The 13,837-nt window shown below is 47.0% G+C and overlaps 1 protein-coding gene across 2 annotated transcripts in view; it reads right to left on the reverse strand.

Moving 5' to 3' along the window:
* Positions 1 to 1,560: 1,560 nt before the first annotated feature.
* The window catches only part of LOC103726315 (integrin alpha-X), a 28,812-nt gene continuing 16,535 nt past the window's right edge, over positions 1,561 to 13,837 (reverse strand). For both annotated transcript variants that reach the window (XM_029559041.1, XM_029559042.1), the window contains 13 exons: positions 13,237 to 13,368; positions 12,457 to 12,530; positions 12,128 to 12,293; positions 8,363 to 8,479; positions 8,200 to 8,279; positions 8,027 to 8,110; positions 5,359 to 5,437; positions 5,158 to 5,262; positions 4,962 to 5,045; positions 4,662 to 4,775; positions 4,420 to 4,521; positions 4,071 to 4,181; positions 1,561 to 3,290 (listed from right to left, as the gene is read on the reverse strand). In XM_029559041.1, the coding sequence (XP_029414901.1) occupies positions 3,192 to 3,290; positions 4,071 to 4,181; positions 4,420 to 4,521; positions 4,662 to 4,775; positions 4,962 to 5,045; positions 5,158 to 5,262; positions 5,359 to 5,437; positions 8,027 to 8,110; positions 8,200 to 8,279; positions 8,363 to 8,479; positions 12,128 to 12,293; positions 12,457 to 12,530; positions 13,237 to 13,368 (1,347 nt within the window). In that variant the 3' untranslated portion in view covers positions 1,561 to 3,191. The remainder of the gene's footprint in view (positions 3,291 to 4,070; positions 4,182 to 4,419; positions 4,522 to 4,661; positions 4,776 to 4,961; positions 5,046 to 5,157; positions 5,263 to 5,358; positions 5,438 to 8,026; positions 8,111 to 8,199; positions 8,280 to 8,362; positions 8,480 to 12,127; positions 12,294 to 12,456; positions 12,531 to 13,236; positions 13,369 to 13,837) is intronic.

Below are 13,837 nucleotides of genomic sequence, written 5' to 3' on the forward strand. Positions count from 1 at the left end.
GATTTTATGAGATGTCACCTGTACTGGGAAGGTGTCCCAACTGCCCTTTATTTACCCAGGCTCCTGTAAATAACCCCTTATCCGTGATCTTAAGTAACTCCAATAAACCCATTGGTTCACCAAGTAGAATCATTTCTTTGGTCTATTCTCAGCGCTCTGTGTGGGGTAAATAGAAGTTTGTTTACATCTTCCCAGAACTGACAGAACCTACGTGTTTGGAAGGAAACACTGTAAGGCCCCTGCTGTGAGTGACAGGACTTGCGAGGCTGCTCTCTGAGGGCGGGTTGTCTCGGAGGGCAATCCTGATATGGCAGCCTTTCCCCATACTGCAGGGGATTCTGTGTCTCTTTGCTGATGTGACAATTGCATGACTCCTGCTATGAGCCATAGGCGCGCAACCAAGGCTGAGCTGCCTGAAGGTGGAACATCTGTGGGGCTAATCCCAAGACAACTAGTTTCCCCTATGTAGTATGAGGATGCCTCCCTGATAAATGGGGTTTGCCACATGAGTACAGTGGCTACCCTAAAAATGACTGAGGAACTACAGATCTTATGATCTGAAAGTAGCGTGGTTGGGGCAGGATCCCCAGCAAGCCAACGGTGTGGCCTGTGGGTGTTAGGATATGTGACTGAAAGTCACTATTCAGTGCTTGTTTGCGTAAGGGAAGAATCACAACAGGCAAAAGGCAGATACCGGCCTCCACACTAGCCACTGATTTGGCAGGAAATGTGGAAAGAAAGGGAAGTCAGATAATGGTGTCTCTCCTGCTTGCCTAAAAGCAAATGTGACAAGATTTGTATCAAACAGGAGTGGGGCGGGGGGAGGTGACGGAAAGCCAAATCCTGTGCTTACAGGTCTTTGGAAGACTTTAAAGTCTGTGCAGTTCCCCAAAGTGGTCAAAGGAGTAAATGATAGAGAGGTACAGGCAAAAAAGATTAAGCTTGTCCTAGGAGCAGACAGCTATTCCCCAGAGTATGCTGTGCACATTTCTCCAAGGAAGTGTGCTGGAGGGGAGACTGTTTTCAGCAGCTATGTGTGACTGACAGAGAGGCCTTGATGCTTACCCAGAGCTTGTCAGACCCAGGGAACTAACTCCAGCAGCAGTCACAACTAGATGATGGCACTGCCTTGGGCCGCACCGAGCACTGCAAGCTAGTCCTGCTAAGACAGTCATGGGTGGAGAGATACACAGCAGCCCATGGCAGAGACTATGCAAAGACCAGCTGCGATTATGGACGATGAGATGGGGTAGTGACAGTGCCACTGTGCACAACATTCTTCTGATGAAAGACACGTAAGGGGATCATTTCATGCTATGTTGGACCTCTAATGTTTTGATAAGACCAAGGGGCATTTGCTTGGAGCAGATGGCATTAGGCTTTCAGAGATCTTGTCTGCCCTATCTAAAAAAAACATTTTATTGCTTTTGTTTCTTTTATTAACTCATTCTTTGAAAATTGCATACATGTACATAATACATTCTGCTCACACTCACCCCTCCACCCTCTCCTGTTCTCTTCCCACCCACCTCCAACCCACCCCTTCCATCAAGTCCCCATCCCACTTTCACGTGTTTTTGTTTTATATCTTTGTTTTGCAATCCACTGGTTTTACTCAGGACCACTCATGCGGTCATGTCCACTACAGCATGGGTAACTCACCAACGGTTACATCACTGGAGATAAGGACTTCTCCTTCAGTAGTCCTTGACTGCCCTTAGCTCCCTTAGGCAAGGCGGAGCCCATGAGCCCTCTAAGACCCTATGCAGGCAATGGCAGCTGTGTGAGTTTGTGAGTGCTTCCGCCATGTCGTGCCCATAAGACAGAGTTTCACAGTCCTCTCCCTACAGCTGGGCTTTTACATTCTTTCTGCCCTTTCTTCCAAGGTGTTTTCTGAGACTTGGAGGAGGGAGATCTGTGTGTCCCATTTGATGCTGAACACTCAGCAGTCACTTATTCTCAGCACCATGACTAGCCCTGAGTCTGCAATAAGCGCCATTTGCTGTAAAGAGAAGCTTCTTTGATCAAGGCTGATGACAATAAAAAGTTTCTTATTCTTATAGACATATTATATATGTGAAATATATGCTAATCCTTGGCTGTCTTATAGATTTGGAAAAGCATCGAGAGAACGATAAAAACATCAGTTAAAGAGTTTGAATGAAGGCACACCACATGTGTGGAAAAAGGCACTCCCAGGAGCCATAAGGCAGCTCCTTCCCTATAAGTTATGAGCTAGGGAGGTCGCTGATGCCCCCAAACCATATGAAGCTGTTGCCAGTGCTGTTGGTTGCATGTTAGAGCTAGATGAGAAGTCCCTATTGCTGAAGACATCACACATTGACTGCAAGGTATGGAGACACCATGCTGGAACTGAGCTATGAGAGCCCTATTTGTTCACTAAACCAGATTTGGGTAGTTTCTTTGGTCTTTTGTTGGTGTTCTAATCTTGGGTAAATAGATGTTTATGTCTTCCCAGGAAGAATCACATAGTAAAGTGACAGGGGTCTCTTTTGACCTGGAACTGGGCAGGGTTAAGCAGTGCTGAAGCAATTCCCTCCTGAGGGTACAGCGTGCTCGTTCTTCCCAGCTGGCAACACCGATGTGAAGGACAATGCATAGATGTTTCCTTGTCAGTTAACCTTGAGAAAGCTGGATTGAGAGTTCCAAGGAGAAGCTAAGCGTTGGCGCTGACAGTGTCTTACTAGAAATGAGTGCTAGGAAGCATAGACTGCCTTGTGCTGTGTTCTCTGAAGCCCATATTCTGGAGATGGAACTCAGTTCTAACACCCAATTGGATGGAAAGCTCGGACTTATCTTCAGAGTAGAGAGGAGCCGCTGAAGATGGACAAGGATGAGTGGCTGATTCAGTTCTGCATCGTAGATAGAGCCTAGGTATTAATGGAGGAGGGGAGACTGGGGCCACTGAGCTGCCCGTGAATTCCCAGGTAGAAATTCCAAGTCAAGTCCTCAGGATCAAAGCAGAGCCCCTGTCCTCAGAGTTTCCAGGTGAAGCTTTGACCAGACAAATGGCCCTTAGCAAGCAAGACACAAAGAGCAAAGGCAGCCATGCCCAGGCTTCCTGGTGTGGAATGTTTCTTTACCCTTGGGTCTGCCTTAGGGGACTGGGAAAGGGACAAGAGCTGGGCAACCTCCCAGGAAGGCAGGTTCAAAGAAGAGGAGGTAAGTTCTCACTGGGAAACTTGGTGGTCTGGCGCCCCATTTTCTGGGACAACCTGTCCATTTGCTTCCTCCATCATTTCCTTGTATTGGCGCTTGAAGAAACCAGTCTGCAGGAAGGAAGAAGAAAGCCAGGGTGAAGAAGTGACTAGGAGAAAAAGAAAAGAGGCAGAGGCTAGGGAGATGGCTCAGTGGGCAAAGCACTTGCTGCATAAATGGAGAACTGGAGTTCAGCTCCCCAGAACCCATGTAAATGCTGGTAGGCATAGTGGCCTGTCTATAATCCCAGCACTCAGAAGGTAAAGGTTGGAGATCCCTGGAACAAGGTGGCTAGCTAGACTGGCCAAATTACTGAGCTCCGGGTTCAAGTGGGAGACCCTGCTTTAATATATAAGGTGGAGAATAATCAAGAAAGTCACCCAACTTCAACTTTTAGTTTTCACATGCATACACAGGTATGTGAATACGTACCCATAAACACACGTGTGCCCACACACAAGCACATGCAAAAAACAAAAAGGAAAGGAAAAGAGGTCACCAGAGGAAAGGGAGGTGTAGCCCCTACTACTTTCAAAGAACCTATACATATTGAATCATTTAAGACAAAACTATGTGGATAGAATTACCTTCACGCTAAAGAAATAACATTCTAGTCTTCTGTCAAGGGAAACATGCAAAGAACTAGAGAGTGGAAAGAAAGTGAGACAGATGAGCAGAGGTCTGAGGGACAGATAGGAAGGCACAGACAGTAGACAATGGCCAACAGTGGCATCACAGGGGGAGGAAGTTTCTCACATGAAGTGCACAGTGTACTTTAGACTCCATAAGGTGCTCTTGCTTACCCTGTACGATAAGCAGGATCAAAACTGCTGTTAGGACAAATCACTTACCTTGTACAGTGTGGCTGTGATGAGAGCCAGCAACAGTAGACCTCCTACTGAGCTGCCCACAATGAGAGGGATCAGGTTGGGGACTTCGTACTTCTCCAGCACTGTCTTCAGCTGAGGTGGAGGTGCACCCATCAGAAAGCATCAGGTCTCATGCTGCCTCACTCTCTCCCTGAGTTCCCAGCCTTTAACTCCACCCCCTCCTTGCCCAGACCCTGTTCTAAGGAATGAGATACACAAGCACTCAAGACCTTCATCCCTCCTCCCTCTGGGCCTGCAAATCCCCCAGCCAGCACCACAGATTGAGCATCAGGATCCTACCAGCCTAGCCACAGTCTGCCACACTGCCTACCTGGGCTCTCAGGAATGCCTCCTGTCCTGGAATCTGGGAATATACAGATGTGTTGAAACTGATTTCAGCCACACTCATGACCAACACCTTCTTCTGCAATGTCTGAGAAAGACAGGGTGGGGCAGAGCTGGGAATTAGATCTGGAGGGAACTCAGGGTTCAAAAAATGTCCTGGCCTAAGGATGCCTCAGACCCACCAGGCATACATGGACCAGGGGAGGGCCTCTGCCATTGGCCACACACCTGGCTGACCCAGCTGAAGCTGAGGTTGCCCTTCAGAATGAAGTCAAGCTCCTCCTGGCTGCCCAGGGAGGGGATGTCACAGTGGAGCCACAGGCAGTCAGCGATGGAACAGTCCTGGGGACCAAGAAATAGTATCAGGCCAGAGGAAGGTGAGTCTGAAGGCAGGAAGCAACTGTGAGATTTGAGAAGCAGCCACTTCTGGGTATAGCTGGCTATTCAGCAGGTGCCATTTGACATTCAGAAAACAAAGTCCTCTGATCTATAGCTTAAAGTGGTGGAATTTCCCAAAGCCCTCCTCACCAGCACAGGTCTCCCCTGCATGTGAGTCAGGAAGTCCGATTGTGTGGGCTCTATTTTATCTGCAGAGCACTGGATGGACAGGTTCTAGAAGGCAAGGAGAGAGCAGTGCCTCAGTTATAGCAGCAGGGGTTCACAAGGGACACAGGCGATGTGAGGAAAAGGCGTTAGTTGAGGAGCCATCCCTGGCCTTGTATACCTGAGGGTGAGAGATTGCTACTGTCCACACAGCTTCTCCCTTCAGCTCCACAGGTACCTGGAAGGTGATGCTGACTGGCACGTCCCTCTGTCCTAGATTATTCACCTGCATAGAAGGAGTGAGGGCAGAGCCCATGCCAAGCTCACCTGTCCCTACTCACCAGCCTCCCCGCTCCTGCCCCAGTTCAAGCTCCACACTTGCCTGGTATCTGTGCTCAACAATACTGCTCCCCTTTTCTTCTGAGGCTGAGAAGTTAAGGTATTTGGTGGATTGTTCATGGCTGGAGAGAGAAGAGGAATGAAGTCCCACAGACCTCCTAGGAGGGTCTGACTCTAGCATGATGAGGCAGGTAGTCAGTGAGGCCTTGGGATGGCATATAATGAGGTATGTGGCTGGGTTGGGATAAAGGAGGGTTTAGGGAGCTTAGGGAACAGGCCAGCACCAAGGTGGGTATAAGGGAGCATTCAGGTGCCACCCAGAGTTTATGGCTGAGGGACAGCTAGGTTAAGGTGTAAGGAAAGGACCTCAGAGCCAGGTCACCTACTCACTGGGAGAGAAGGCACCACAGCCTGCCCCCATCTCTACACCTCCATTGTTGTGTTAGTGCTTCTTGGGCATGTGGGGCCCAGCAAAATTTGAGGGAAACTCAGGCTCATCTGCTGATCACATGCCCTGCCCATTCTTGACCCCTAGACCTCCCATGAGGCCTCCTTTTCTCTGTTTCCTTGACTTTCCTCACCCTGGGACTTAAAGGAGGCAAACCACAGACTCTTCCATAGGCCTCAGTGTCACAACAGCTTGTGAGACCTCCTTGGATCCAGCCCTGGAGGAGCAAGCACCACACGGTCCCTCACATAGCAGCTCATTCTGCCCCACATTGCTCCATTCCTCAGATATCTAACCCTTGCCCACATACTCCAATACCAACCCACCACTCCTGCGCTTGAGGCAGCTAGATAGGCATAGGGGAAAAAAGAGGCAAACTGCATGGCGAATTGAGGCTGATACAACCACAAAGCTGGTTTACGGCACAACATCATGTACCTGCTCAAACGGTAAAGAACAAGACCATCCCAAGCCAGCTAGGACCAACATGGCCAACCGAGGGGTTAAGTAGTTACCGTTACTTCATTATAATGGCATCTTCGTATCATTAGTCTTGCAGAATTGCCTGGTCCTATCCTATATCTGAAGCTACGACACATCTGAAAACTCCATGTAGGGAAAGAAAGGTAAGTAAACCCTGTTGTGGGGATTCTTCTCTCCTAAAGTTGGTCAATGAGGCAAGCTACCGAAAATGCTGGGAGATATGACTCATGGACTGCTCACACTCCCTTCTCGAATACATACTTTTGCTCTGTACTAACACTTCCTCCTAATTCCTTACATTGCCTCATGTCTAAATTCCTTCTCTGATGGTGACAACAGCCTAGAATCACTGGGTAGAGGTCTCAAGCTGCTCTGTCTTTCACACTTCCTCAGCCTTTACCCAATGGCAATCATCTAAAGCTTCATTCTCCCATTCTCCCTCTCCTAAGGGACTCCTCCCAAATGCCCTGGACTGCTCCTAGTGGCCTCTCTGAGAAGCCCAACCAGAGAGTCATATAGACTCTCACAGAATGCGGGTCACCTGTGGGGCCACACAGGCCCACGGGTGGTATGCCCTGCCTGCGGGTCCCTACAAAGTGGTATGAGAACCTGCTTACATACCAGCTCAGAGTGTGCATCTGTCTGTGGGCCCCCAAACACACAGGTGAAGTAAGAGTGTTAAGCACTAAGCAAAAAGAGACCATCAGATGGGGTAGCTCCTGTAAGAGCTGGGCTTTATTGAATTCATAGAAACTAACCACACAGAGGAAGCACTAAGAAGGCATCTGCTCAAGCATTTTGCCACTTCTTAGCTTCAAATGCCTCCTCCAATCACCCTCAGCAGCCCTGCCTTCCAATCCAGCTTCTCCAATACCCATCCTCAGTGGCAGGCACATCATTGTCCCTATTTTCTGCAACAGGAGAAAAAAGGTTCTAAAAGCCCTACAAGATATGCATCTGGTCCTTGCAAAGAGCTGTCTTTCCCAAATGACAACCACCCATTGAGAATCACTTTTGGTCAATCCCAGTGCCATAGACCAATGTTTAACTAAGCCCTCCACCTAAAGGAGACCTTACTCCTTTCTTAGAAACCTACTGTTAGAGCTTCATCTTGAATGTCTTTCCCCAAACCTATGTGTCAGACTTAACCCTTAGAAGGTGGGGCCTAATGAGTTCTTAGATCACTGAGCATGTGCCCCCAAAGGAGACTATGAAATCATAACTCCTTCCTTGGTCTGCTTTTTGGCTTCCTCACCATGAGGTGAGTAGTTTTGCTCTACCATATACGTCATTATGCTGTATCACCACAGGCCCAAAGAATCACGAACTAAAGCCTCCAAAACCATGAGCCTACAAAAACCTTTTCTCTCAATAGACTGCCTCAGATACAGTTGTGATGGAAATCTGATTAGCATGCCACGTCATCTCAGGGTACAGAACTAAAGAACAGCCTTTGATGAGACTCTGGCTTGGTCTGCAGTTAGGCTACAGGAACCCCAAAGATAAGCATGTGTCTCATATATCCTAGGAAAACCTTAGGGATTTCCCAGAAGTCTTCTGAGACCTTTAACCTGTATTAAATGTAGAGTATAATAGTGATTTCACAATTATTGTCATAACTAGCCCACAAGAAGCATCCATGGATGAATAAGCACACAGACATCAGTATGCCTACTACTTGAAAGGAAGACAATTAACCTAAAATATCCCAGATGATCAGTGGTGGATCTCACATCCTCTTGCTCCCAATTAGAGTAATGAGAAGAATCCAGGACTGTACCTGCTGATCAAAGCATAGACAGCATACTTTACTGGGAGCTCCAGCTGGAAGGTGGTTTTGCTGGTCCTGGATATGCTATTCTCACTGGGGACAGAGGAAAGGCTCATCCAGAGGAGGATTTGGTGTGAAGCTAAGAATAAGCAGATACCACCCCTGAGCCAGGCCTAGCTCACCTGCTCACATTGGCAATCAGAAGTATGTGATCTCCCAGTGCAGCTTTTGGGGAGACATCAAAAGTTATCAAGAAAGTCATCTGTGGAAGAGAGGAGACTGGAAGGTCATGGAGGAGTGAGGCAGGATGGGGACAGGGGAAGGGTGAGCGGAAGCCAGGCTGACCTGCGTGCCTCCTCGGAAGATAACATGGCTGATGCTGCAGCTGGTACCCCAAGTGCCCTGGCTCCTACCTGGAGCACTGTCACATGTGAGGTGCAGAGAGCGCTGCTGCGTCTGGCTCTGGGCAAAGGCAAAGCGAAAAATCAAAAATGAACAAAGAATGGGCGGTGAGTATTTAGTATCTAGTGTCTTAAAGGGACTGTGATACAGGGCCATACGTTCCTGGTCTTAGGGCTTAAGGCCAGGTACTCTCTGGTAAAACTTCCTGCCAGTATAGAAATCGCTAATCATTGGAGTTTCCCCCAGCCCTTTCATTTCTTGTTTTTTTTTTTCGGTTGTAGTTTTGTAGCCCAGGCTGGTCTGGAACTCAGTATATAGAACAGGCTAGCCTCAAACTCATGGTAATCCTCCTACGTTGCCCTCCAAGTGTTAAGGTTACAGGTGTGAGCCAGCATACCAGGCTGGAATGTTTCAAATATAAGGAACAGAGAGTAGAAAATCAACCTCCAGGCCTCCATCGTCAGCTGAAATTATCAACGTTTTCCTACTGCTGTTTGATTCTGTTTATTCCCCACTTTTTATTTTCCTGAATAATTTAAAGTAGATGCCACATATCACATCTCATCCAGATCTATTTCAATGCCTACCACCAACCCAGGGTATTTTTTTTAATATAACCACAAGAGCCAACAATCACACCCAACAGAATTAAAAATAACTCTTTAATAGACCAATCATGTTCCATTTTCTGGAATTGTCTCCTAGCCTATTTTTGCACTGCTCATTGGCTAAAATCAACATCCAACAAAAGTCCACACGTTACATCGGGTTGGAATCTGAGCATTTTCAATGCCAAGACTGTCACCTCTCACACTCTGGTGATTGATTGCTTTTCCAGGAATGTTCATATGTTAACCAAAATGTGATCCTACTAGGGATACTAGACTAGGAGACATGGCAGACCTAACAAACAAATATATGGGCCTAGTTTAGACTCCGGTTCAAATAAACCCGAGTAAAGCAGCACTGTAGAGAGAATTAAAGGAAACTGACTATGCTCTAAACACCAAAGATGGTTCATTCATTGGATGAGATAACAGTTTGGGAATGACACAAAATGTTGACATTGTTCAGAACAACAGAGTGAAATGAAGAGAAAAGCAATGGCCCAGTGTCTTAAAATATTTGTCTTAAAATACTTCAGCAAAGAAACCCAAAGTCAGGTATGATTGTGTGCACCTATAATGCCAGCACTTGGAAAGTTGAGGCAGGAGGATCAGGAGTCCAGGGCCAGCTTGGCTACCTAATGAATTTGAGGCCAACCTAGGCTATATGAGACCCTGGCTGAGAGAGAGAGAGAGAGAGAGAGAGAGAGAGAGAGAGAGAGAGAGAGATCAAAATACTGATCATTATTGATTTTATGGTTTTAGAAGGTTTTGTTGAAGTATTTGCTACTTTAGTAAAAGGTTAAAATTTTTCATAATAAAATTTTTGCAAAAATATCTGTTTGTGTATGTGTCTACTCCTTATGGCCATAATTCTGTGTTCTAGAACAGAGAATGACCCAGCATCTACTCTTATAAACAGCTTTATTATGCACTCATTATTCTTATCAGTGGGATTACCGTTGGAGCAGAGCTGAGCAGCTTGTGGTGGAACCTGCTTAGTCCACATAGCTGACATATTTCCTATCCAGTCTTCATAGAAAAGCTTTTGACAAGCCCCAAGCCAGAGTAACCTGTTAGGGAACCCTGCTGTTAAGGTCGGCTCCTTTCTCCGCAGGGGCTTCCTGCCTGACTTACCTGGAAAGTGACACCAAGCATGAATGCCTGACCTTATTCAGAACATGACCTTTGGCATAGTTACCTGCAATAAAAACTGCCCCCAGGTTTTTTCTATATGGTAATTAGATATTGCCCTATAGTCAGATGATAGGATCCCCCTACCACATGTAAATCAAGCATACTATGAGCACCTATCAGCTGAGGCTTTGGCTGCTGCCTCCACATTATATTTTCCCTAACCCCCACTGAATAAATGGATCTGTTTCACTGAGTCTGGAGCTGTATCACTGAATCTGGAGCTGTATCACTGAATCTGACTCCCCAGAAGGGCTTTCTTCCATCAGTGCTCACTGGCCGTCCTGACCCCATTCATCACTTCTGCTCCCTTTGTTCTCGTGGATCGGTGGCCAACGACCCATGAGGGGAGGGAGAGACCCCACAGTAACCAATGAGTTAAAATTCTTTCTTTACAGAGCAATATTTTAAAATTCTTTGCCCAGTATACTGGTACATGACTATATTCCCAGCACTTTGGAGGCTGAGGCAGGAGGATTCCAAGTTCAAGGCCAGTCTGGGCTACACAGTGAATTCTGGACCTGCAAGACCTAATCTCAAAAACTAAATAATTTAAAATGCACTATACTACAACATTTGAAGATTGAAGTAGGTTTTTCATTTTTAAGATTTATTACTTTTAATTTATGTATGTGTATGTGCAGGTGCCTATGGAGGTCAGAAGAAATCACTAGATCCCCTGAAGTTGAAGTTATAGGTGGTTATGATCCCACTGATATGGGTGCTGGGAACTGAACTTGGGTCCTCTAGAAGAACAACAAACACTCTTAACTGCTAAGTCATTTCTCCAGTCTTAAGGTAGGTTTTCCTTTAAAAGGGGGACTTCTTTATATGTGGCATACAAAGAAGTTTAAGTCAAAGTACCTTTCCCCTCCACAGTAGTAGCCTCCCAGAAACACATTTCTTCTCCTTTTTTTTTTTTTTGCTTGTAACTTTTAAAAAGTATTTTATTACTTTATTTTTTTATGTATATGAATGGTTTGCCTGCATGAATGTAAGTGCACCCATGTTGTGTAATGCCCATGGAGGTCACAAGAGGGTATCATTCCCTAGAACTGGAGTTATAGACAGTTGTTAGCTACAATGCGAGTGCTGGGAATCAAACTCAGGTCCCCTGCAAGAGCAGCCAGTGCTCTAAACTGCTGAGCCTCTCTAGCCTCTTCTTTTCCTAATTTTTTTAATTTATTTTGTTTTAAATATTTTATTTTTATTTCATGTGTATACTCGTGTATTGCCTACATGTATGTAAGTGCACCCATGTCATTAAATGCCCACGAAGGACAGTAGAGGCCATCAGATCTGGAATTGAACTTACAGACAGTTGTTCGCCACTATGTGGATGCTGGGATTCAAACCTAGGTCCTCTACAAGAGCAACCAGTGTTCTTAACCACTGAGCCATTTCTCTAGCCCTTACCTATTATTTTTAACAAACGTTTGTTTGTTTGATTGCTTATTAATTTATTTATTTGGGGGGTGCATATGTGTGTGTGTGTGTGTGTGTGTGTGTGTGTGTGTGTCCCAGGGTGTGCACAGGATAGGGAATTTGTTAGACAGAGGGCAGTATGTCTGGGTTCTGAGCCCCAGGTAAGAGTGTTAGGAAGCCAGAGCAGGAGCCTTGAAGATAACTTGCAGGAGTTGGTTCTCCTATCCACTATGGATGCTGGGATTGAACTCAGGTCATCATGCTTGGCAGCACATGCCTTTACCTGCTGAGTCATCTCTCCAGTCCTGGAACTCATTTGTTACAATCATTATCTTCAAAATGAGGTGCCTAAAGTACAATATCCAGACAGCAACCAATCAAGACTAGCCCAGACCTCTTGACCAATCAGAGATGGCTAAGCAATGACGACACAGCCTGAGCTTGGGGCCTAGCACAGCCCTATGCTAATTCCCAGCCCCCTCACCTCTTTCATCCTCAGAGGGAATACTTTGCCTTTGGCTACTTTTCGAAAGGACAGTCCCTCTGGGTAGAAGAAGGTGACCATGGTCCCATAGGAATCTTCGCCGTCATTGGATACCGTCACATCTACATGCAGCTCCAGGTCATTCCCCACTATCAAAGTCTTCAAGCTAGGTGTTGAGGAGGAAGAAGGAGATGATTTGTGACTGAGTCCTGAAGTGGTCTGGGATGAAATGCAGGGTAGGGAGGTAAAAGATAGGCAGAGGACAGTATGCCCCAGCCTCCTTCCCCGGATCAGGGACTCCAGGGAGGATCTAGGGGTTAAAAACTTACCCTGAGAAGCCAAAGGTGACGCCAAGGTCATCCTGGCAGACGTGATCATCTCCACAGTTCTTCTCGAAGGGAAGCTGAGAAAAAGGTGAAAAGCGTTTCTAGAGAGTCAGAACTCTTGCAACTCGCTAGGTCTGGGGCTACCGGCTAGTCAGGCCACGCCCACATGCAGCAGCCTCCTTCTAAGAGCCAAGTGAAGGAGATGGCAAGCTCCCTGCCAAGAGCCTGTCTGTGACTCTTTAACCCTCTAAGAGACTCAGCAGGTGCCAGGCTCCAGGACTACAGCCAGTGTCATTCTCACCTCCCCAAGGAAGTCCACAGGCTCAGGTGACAGACTCTAGGACATCACAGTGCTTCCTATATAATAAGGACATCACAACTAGATGTGCCCCTCCTCCTTGACCCCTCATATCCTTGGAGTCCTACATTGCTTCCCTGGAATGCAGGACCCCAGACAGATGCTCTCTCCTTGTTACCCAGAAATCAGGCTGCAGGCCCCTGCTGAGGGCTACTCATCAACCATGTGGCATGAAACCTCCCTGTCCTCTGAGACCTACAAGAAAGACTCCCCGCCCCACCTCCACTCTGCCATGTGGGCTTGAACTCTCCTCAGAGTCCCTACCATGTTGTGGTCTGCCTGTCTGTCTATGGTGTCAATAAGTCTTCTAATAAACCTCTTACCCAAGAGGACAGCCTGCCTCAACATCCCACTTGAATGCCAAACCCAAAACCTTTCCACAGACCCCTCTAGAAGAACCCCAGCATCACAGATAACTGACTCACAGAGGCTGTGAAGTATGTTTGAGCATCTGCAGCCAGCATGGGTTGGAGGTTTTGGAAGGAAGACATGGGCATGCCAATAAGAGAGAAGTTGAGGCGCAAAGTGATAGGGGTCACTGAGTCCTCCACACAGGCCTAAAGGAAAGGCATTGAGGATGGGTGTCAAAGAAAGTCCGTCCCAAGGTTACTGACTATACCCAATCTCTGCATCTGTACAGGTTACCACCCCTATCTATGGTCAGTAAGCACCATCCCACCGTGTAGAAGCTCTGCCCCACCTTCCCATATGGCTCTCTCACTTTATCCAGTGTCTTCTCATGCATCCTCAGGAGCATTTATCCCTACCTGACATTCTTTATCCATAAACTCTCTTGTTTGGGGTCACCCATCATCACTGGGGAGCTCCCTGTGGGCAATGACTGCTTTGTCCCCTGTTGGGGGCATGTCTCAGGGGACAGTCATAAGCATGTACTCAATAAATGCCTGGATGAACCAGCATGAAGCTGCAGCCCTGTTCTCTTCTGAAATTCATCTGGGTGACCTCGGGCAGCTGCAACCACTCATGGACCTTCGTTCACTTATTCGGCTACCAGGCATTAAATAT

The sequence above is a fragment of the Nannospalax galili genome, unplaced genomic scaffold, assembly GCF_000622305.1.
Source record: "Nannospalax galili isolate Female #2095 unplaced genomic scaffold, S.galili_v1.0 scaffold788, whole genome shotgun sequence".
NCBI classification, from domain to species: Eukaryota; Metazoa; Chordata; class Mammalia; order Rodentia; family Spalacidae; genus Nannospalax; species Nannospalax galili.